Raw genomic sequence first — 8,502 nt, forward strand, 5'->3', positions numbered from 1 at the left:
TTGTCTTTCCAATCGTCCGATGGATGTGGACGTCCCATTCTTCACGCTGTGGTGGAGCGATTAGCGCCGCTGCCTCACGGCGCCAGGGACCCGGGTTCGATCCCGGCCCCGGGTCACTGTCCGTGTGGAGTTTGCACATTCTCCCCCGTGTCTGCGTGGGTCTCTTCCCCCCCCCCCCCTACAACCGCAAACCATGTACAGGTTAGATGGATTGGCTACTCTAAATTGTCCCTTAATCAGACAAAATAGCTCTAAATTTGTCTTTAAAACGGAACAGAATTAGGCCACTCGGCCCATCGAGTCTGCTCCGCCATTCGCTCACGTCTGATATGTTCCTGATCCCCTTATTAATCAAGAATACCAGTTTGTGCCTGAGGTACTGTTGCCTACAGGGCTACAGACTGAAGAGCTGGAAGGTGGAATTAGACACCATAGTTCTTCCCTTACGGCTTGTCAGGTTGCCACCTGCGATTATACTCTTCCTGGAGGCTCCCGTGCTCCGGCCAGGCGCTCACCAACGCGCCAAATGGGCCTCGCAATGCTCCTGTCTCGGTCAATAATTTTTCGCCGCTGATGCCAGATTTTAAATTTACAGATTTCCTTCGACGAAAAAATAAATAAAAATGGATATCAATTTTCAAGCTGCCAGGAAAGCGGACCGAAATCTCGATCTCCGGGTAATTAACCGGCAGTGTGAACAGCCGGGGCCAGTAAGAGGTCCCAAGCTGGCGGCTTCATTTCGAAGGAGGGTGAGGGAGGTACTTCGAACCCTGGCAAATGGTCATCCCTCCGTCAACGCCATCAGGAACATCGGTCGTCGTCACAATGCTGTTCTTCGAACCCCTTGACAGGTGTGACTGTGACATAGAAAAATTGAATGGGAAACGCCAACCTTTGACATTGGTGAATGATTCCAGAGGATGGTGGTGGCAATGACCCTTAACTTGTAATCCACAGCCCCCCCCCCCACCCCCAGGCTGGGGGATTTTAAATTCAATTAATAAAACCAGAGTTATAGAGCTAGTCTCGGTAATGATTGCCAACAAAAGCCAGCAGTAGCATAGTGGTTAGCACAGTCGCTTCACAGCTTCAGGGTCCGAGGTTCGATTCCTGGCTTGGGTCACTGTCGGTGTGGGGTCTGCGCGTTCATCCCCTCCCCCGTGTCTGCGTGGGTTTCCTCCGGGTGCTCCGGTTTCCTCCCACAGTCCAAAGATGTGCAGGTTATGTGGATTGGCCATGCTAAATTGCCCTTGGTGTCCAAAAACGTAAATAGGGGTAGAGATGTGGGCTTGAGTAGGGTGTTCTTTGCAAGATCCGGTGCAGACTCGATGGGCCGTAAGGCCTCCTGCACTGTAAATTCTATGATCTGATTCACTGAGGGAGGGAATCTGCTGTCCTTAGCCTGGTCTGGCCTACACGTGACTCCAGATTCCCCCACTCTCTCACAGCAATGTGGTTGAGTCTTAACTGCCCCCCCCCCCCCCCCCCCCCTCTGAAAAGGGCCAAGCGAGACACTCGCTTCAAGGGGGCCCTGCGACGCCCCCACATCGCCCAAGAAGGAATTAGAGGCACAAGACACGCTGACAAAAGACGTTGCAGCAATCTGGCTGCCCTCTGGAACTAATAAACCTCAACATTGTTGACGGCAGCTTTTAATAATCTTTATTGTCACAAGTAGGCTCACATTAACACTGCAATGAAGTTACTGTGACAATCCCCTCGACGCCACATTCCGGCGCCTGTTCGGGTACGCGGAGGGAGAATTCAGAATGTCCGATTCACCCGACAAGCACGTCTTTCGGGACTTGTTGGGAGGAAACCGGAGCGCCCGGAGGAAACCCACACAGACACGGGGGAGAACGTGCAGACTCCGCACAGACAATGACCCGAGCCGGGAATCGAACCCGGGACCCTGGCATGTGAAGCAACAGTGCTAACCACTGTGCTACCCTGCTGCCCATAAGGTTGCCAAGTGCCATCAGGGAGGGAAGTAGGGCAAATGGGGGGGGGGAGGGGTGAAAAGGAGGCGGGAGGTGTGGAAATGGGGATAGGAGGGAGGGGGAGAAGGGGGAGGGGAGAGGGGGGAGGGAGGGGAGAAGGGGGAGGGGAGAGGGGGGGAGGGATGTGGTGGTATCCACTCTATATTAAAAGCTGATCAAAACTGATTTTATATTAAATCATATATTCACTTTATATTAAAAACTGATCAGAGCTGATGTTATAGAACATAGAACGATACAGCGCAGTACAGGCCCTTCGGCCCACGATGTTGCACCAAAACAAAAAGCCATCTAACCTACACTATGCCATTATCATCCATATGTTTAGCCAATAAACTTTTAAATGCCCTCAATGTTGGCGAGTTCACTACTGTAGCAGGTAGGGCATTCCACGGCCTCACTACACTTTGCGTAAAGAACCTACCTCTGACCTCTGTCCTATATCTATTACTCCTCAGTTTAAAGTTATGTCCCCTCGTGCCAGCCATTTCCATCCGCGGGAGAAGGCTCTCACTGTCCACCCTATCCAACCCCCTAATCATTTTGTATGCCTCTATTAAGTCTCCTCTTAACCTTCTTCTCTCCAACGAAAACAACCTCAAGTCCATCAGCCTTTCCTCATAAGATTTTCCCTCCATACCAGGCAACATCCTGGTAAATCTCCTCTGCACCCGCTCCAAAGCCTCCACGTCCTTCCTATAATGCGGTGACCAGAACTGTACGCAATACTCCAAATGCGGCCGTACCAGAGTCCTGTACAGCTGCAACATGACCTCCCGACTCCGGAACTCAATCCCTCTACCAATAAAGGCCAACACTCCATAGGCCTTCTTCACAACCCTATCAACCTGGGTGGCAACTTTCAGGGATCTATGTACATGGACACCTAGATCCCTCGAGGATCCTTATATTAAATCATGTCATTAACCCTATATTAAAAGCTGATGACTGATGAAGTTGATTATCTCTTGTAAACCATTACTTATCGCAATAATGTTTTTCAACAAATATTACAGACATTATCTTTGTAAGAGACCAGGTGCAGTGAACTCCTTAAGTCTTGTGGCCTTGTCTGGGAATAAGCTCTGCCAACTAAGGGAGGATATCACTTGTCTAGTTACCTTGCCACTAACGGAGGATACTGCTTGGCAAGAGGCCCTGCCAAGAAGGGAGGCTGGTGTTTTTCTGGCGATAGCTACCGGAGGTATCAACCTCGTATCTTTAGGAATAAGTGCCCTGCTGGACCTCCCTAGAAACCAAGGTCTTGCCGACCAAGAGAGAGACTGTTCTTTGTCTCAAAATAACTGGGGAGTCAATCTATTTTTCAGAAGCAAATGCTCAGCAAAAACTCCCTACAACTCCCTAACTACAAAAAAGATATAAATAGAATCATAGAAGTTTACAGCCTGGAAACAGGCCCTTCGGCCCAACCAGTCCATGCCGCCCAGTTTTTACCATTAAGCTAGTCCCAGTTGCCCGCACTTGGCCCATAACCCTCTATACCCATCTTACCCATGTAACTATCTAAATGCTTTTTAAAAGACACAATTGTACCCGCCTCTACTACTACCTCTGGTAGCCCATTCCAGACACTCACTACCCTCTGGGTGAAGAAATTGCCCCTCTGGGCCCTTCTGAAACTCTCCCCTCTCACCTTAAACCTATGCCCTCTAGTTTTCCCTACCTTTGGGAAAAGATGTTGACTATCTACCTTATCTATGCCCCTCATTATTTTATAGACCTCTATAAGATCACCCCTAAGCCTCCTACGCTCCAGGGAAAAAAGTCCCAGTCTACCCAGCCTCTCCTTATAACTCAAACCATCACGTCCCGGCAACATCCTAGTAAATCTTTTCTGCACTCTTTCCAGTTTAACAATATCCTTTCTATAATAGGGTGACCAGAACTGCACACAGTATTCCAAGTGTGGCCGTACCAATGTCTTGTACAACTTCAACAAGACGTCCCAACTCCTGTATTCAATGTTCTGACCAATGAAACCAAGCATGCCGAATGCCTTCTTCACCACCCTGTCCACCTGCGACTCCACCTTCAAGGAGCTATGAACCTGTACTCCTAGATCTTTTTGTTCTGTAACTCTCCCCAACGCCATACCATTAACTGAGTAGGTCCTGGCCTGATTCGATCTGCCAAAATGCATCACCTCACATTTATCTAAATTAAACTCCATCTGCCATTCGTCGGCCCACTGGCCTAATTGATCAAGATCCCGTTGCAATCCTAGATAACCTTCTTCACTATCCACTGTGCCACCAATCTTGGTGTCATCTGCAAACTTACTAACCATGCCTCCTAAATTCTCATCCAAATCATTAATATAAATCACAAATAACGGTGGACCCAGCACCGATCCCTGAATGTTTAATGTTTAAGAACAAGCTGCGAAAGTTAGAGTTTCGCTTGGAGAGCTGCTTCGGAGATAGCTGGTGTTTCTTTGACCAAGCTGACAATTGACAGTTATGGATCAATACCAAAAGAGAGACCAGGACATAATTCAAGAATTCACTTTCCAATCCTACTTCTCTTCTCAGTCATTAACGGAATTATATGAAGCAGCTCTTGTATAGCTTTCGCTAAATACTAACTGATGCGACCATCAATTCACGCGAGGCAGAGAGTTGAAGTGAACAGTGGCTTTAATCGACTAGAACAGTGCCTGCCTGCGACTGCTCTGCTAGTGAGGGCCGCCTACAGGGCAGCACCTCCCCTCAAGGGGGCGGAGCCCACAAGGCCCCAACATGATCCATTCCGTGTAGTACGGTACAATGGTCCATAGGTGGAGCCCACATGGGCAACAGTGTGATACAGTGCAATGCAGTGGTGAATGGTTAGTACAATACACTAACGCCAGCACAGGAGATATGTATCCACGATATATGAGCTCCAATGGTTCCGTTCCAGGCGCTCTTTATTTCCGGGTCGGGCCGTCATTGTGGTTCTCACTAGGCCTCCAGCCTACCAGCAACCTGCTTGCAGTGAGACACGTGTGTTCCCTCCGCCCTCATGGCCGCTTTGTGACTTTTGTTGTCCATCTTTTGATCCTTTATCTTGCCACTCGCGCCATGTCCATCTCTGGTGCTACGCCCTGCGTTGTCAACTTCTGGACAACACTACGGTTATGGATTGGCATCCTTATAAAGTTCCCCTTAAACCTTTTTATGAGGCTATATCCTACTCCCTTCCAGCCCCACTTGACCGTTTTGCATTAGAGAACTCACCTTCAATACAAAAGAGCATCCTTGGCTATTGCCTTACCCCTCCACGCGCCGCCTTTCACGCCTCGCACATATGGCTTCTACCTCTGCTTTATTGACAGATAATCGTGACTCTTCGCTGAGGGAAGAGCCTAGCATTGGGCTTAAACTGGATGTACTTCCAGGCCTAGAAGACGTTGATGTCAATACCATCGACCGTAACTTCGATGCGTCTCTCCACTACTAAAAATGATAAGACGAAAGAACAGTTTTGACGACCCTTCCGCTTCCCCTTTTTGGTTCCTTGGACACTAGTATTTCCTCCCACTAGTATTTCCTCCGGCCTGCTCAGCAGCCGAGGTGGCCAAGAGGAGGATATGACCAGCAACTTGTCAATTGTGACTTGCAGATTATGTCCCCCTAGTCTGCCTCACCTTCCAGTCACACTTTCCCAATATATAGTATTGACCTAACACTTTCCCAATCTTGGATTCTCCATTGCTTTATGAACAAAGAACTTTGATATTATTAAAGGCGGATATATTGTGGCATTTGCATTTATACCTCTTACCCTGATTATATTGCGCCTTATCAATACTAGATTGGCCCAGATCACCTTGGAGCTCCAATTACCAAAGCTTGAACCAAAGCAGAAGACCCAACGGAAAACAAACCTACAAACCATTATGTCTGACAATCCAACCGTCTGCTCCCCCTACTGCACCGTCCTCCAGCAATGGGGTTCAGCAAATCAATACTACCCAATCCAAACCAATCAACAAAGACAAGAGACCCTCTGTACTCTGCGAAAGCTGCAACAATTATTGCTTGAGCGTCGCACCTCCTTATGCGGAGAATTGAAAAACCAATTCCTATACCCACCCTGGACCGAGGACTGGACCTCTTGCCTCACCTTGATGTCCATGCCAACAGACAATCATCTAAATTTCAACTTCTATACACACCACCTGGATAAAGACCCTGGACAGAGAGCCATGTTAACCTTTTGCAGATCTAACAATGGTACCTTCACTTGCAACAAAGTGCAGTTCCATGTTGGAGTAACTAAAGGAGAAACTTCTAACTCCTATACTTGTCCTTATATCCCAGAGCGACCAGGAGAAACCCTTTTGCAAGGACTTATGAGCACGGCTTTCCTGAAAGCCTATACTAGCCATTGTAATAAGAACATAAGAACTAGGAGCAGGAGTAGGCCATCTGGCCCCTCGAGCCTGCTCCACCATTCAATGAGATCATGGCTGATCTTTTGTGGACTCAGCTCCACTTTCTGGCCCAAACACCATACCCCTTAATCCCTTTATTCTTCAAAAAACTATCTATCTTTATCTTTAAAACATTTAATGAAGGAGCCTCAACTGCTTCACTGGGCAAGGAATTCCATAGATTCACAACCCTTTGGGTGAAGAAGTTCCTCCTAAACGCAGTCCTAAATCTACTTCCCCTTATTTTGAGGCTATGCCCCCTAGTTCTGCTTTCACCCGCCAGTGGAAACAACCTGCCCGCATCTATCCTATCTATTCCCTTCATAATTTTATATGTTTCTATAAGATCCCCCCTCATCCTTCTAAAGTCCAACGAGTACAGTCCCAGTCTACTCAACCTCTCCTCGTAATCCAACCCCTTCAGCTCTGGGATTAACCTAGTGAATCTCCTCTGCACACCCTCCAGCGCCAGTACGTCCTTTCTCAGGTAAGGAGACCAAAACTGAACACAATACTCCAGGTGTGGCCTCACTAACACCTTATACAATTGCAGCATAACCTCCCTAGTCTTAAATCTAATCTAACCACAGGAATGCCTATCTTTGCCCAAAATCACCCAGTGAAGCAAAGGCACCGTACACAATTCCAGTGTAACCTGTTCCAGCCAGAATATTTACTGGAAGTACTCTCCCATTTGTCTGCACTGTTTGATCCAAGCATAGGAATTTAATATGGAAATAGAAATTTGTTTTAACTATAACTCTGACCCAATAATTTCAGATCCCCAAGCAGGTTGAATAAACTCGGTTTGTTTTCACTGGAACGACGGAGGTTGAGGGGCGACCTGATAGAGGTCTACAGAATTGTGAGGGGCATAGACAGAGTGGATAGTCAGAGGCTTTTCCCCGGGGTAGAGGGGTCAATTACTGGGGGGCATAGGTTTGAGGGGCGAGGTTTAGAGGAGATGTACGAGGCAAGTTTTTTACACAGAGGGTAGTGGGTGCCTGGAACTCGCTGCAGGAGGAGGTGGTGGAAGCAGGGACGATCGTGACGTTTAAGGGGCATCTTGACAAATACATGAATAGGATGGGAATAGAGGGAGACGGACCCAGGACGTGTAGAAGATTGTAGTTTAGTCGGGCAGCATGGTCGGCACGGGCTTGGAGGGCCGAAGGGCCTGTTCCTCTGCTGTACTTTTCTTTGTTCACCTGACAACTATGAAGCCGATTCTAGACTGGCAGAAAAGATAATCCTGAAATTAACTTCTTATAAAATAGCACCTCAAATAGGATGTACCCCTGAACAAGCCCTCAAAATACTGACCATGGAAAAAGAAACAGGTCAGCAAACTCCATTCAATCCAATATGTACACTCTGGGCAGGAGGATATGCCAACTGCTTTCAAACCAGGCATAAATACCATGAGACTAGCAGAGCTCCTACAGACAGACACCTTCCGTATGACCTACCCAGATGATGGTACATGGATGGTCTGCCTGGAAAGGATGGTGTCCCTTAGAGGACAAGAAGACGTCCATAAAGTAATAATACAAGCTGATACCCAAAACGTCCAAGAAATATTTTCAGTCCTCTCAGAATGGGAAAATACCCTCTCTGCCAAGAAGGCCCGAGATGAGAACGGATCAATTTAAGAAAGGATTCAAGGAATTCTCCCTCTGCCACGGGTGGGGACGCAACCAAACCCCATGCCCCCCCCCCCGGCCTACGAGCACACGGAAGCAAAATTTCCCAACCTTACGCTGAAAATGGTCTGCGACGAAGGAAGACACGAAATTGGATTTGGCCCCTGGCAATTGGATGCCCCCAAAAATACGCCAGATGGAAAGAGCCAAATTAACCACGTATGGCCATTCCCCGCTCCACGTGAGTACCTACCAAACCTACCTGAACGACCCCAGGTCATCAACCCAGACATTTGCTGATTGGGTTAGAAAAAAAAACTGCTGCCAGGAACTGGCCCAATGGATTTCGAGCGCTGCAGAAAGCTGCACTAAGATAAGCAAGTAGTGATGTCCACCCCACCTAGGCACTAACTAACTGACT

General features: G+C 48.0%; 1 protein-coding gene across 1 annotated transcript in view; it reads right to left on the reverse strand.

Moving 5' to 3' along the window:
- LOC140400207 (speedy protein 1-A-like) overlaps positions 1 to 5,428 on the reverse strand; it is a 16,637-nt gene extending 11,209 nt beyond the window's left edge. The window contains 1 exon segment of the mRNA XM_072489675.1: positions 5,277 to 5,428. Within this exon segment, the coding sequence (XP_072345776.1) occupies positions 5,277 to 5,428 (152 nt within the window).
- Between the last annotated feature and the right edge of the window lie 3,074 nt (positions 5,429 to 8,502).

This window comes from Scyliorhinus torazame, chromosome 24 (genome assembly GCF_047496885.1).
Source record: "Scyliorhinus torazame isolate Kashiwa2021f chromosome 24, sScyTor2.1, whole genome shotgun sequence".
Lineage (NCBI taxonomy): Eukaryota > Metazoa > Chordata > Chondrichthyes > Carcharhiniformes > Scyliorhinidae > Scyliorhinus > Scyliorhinus torazame.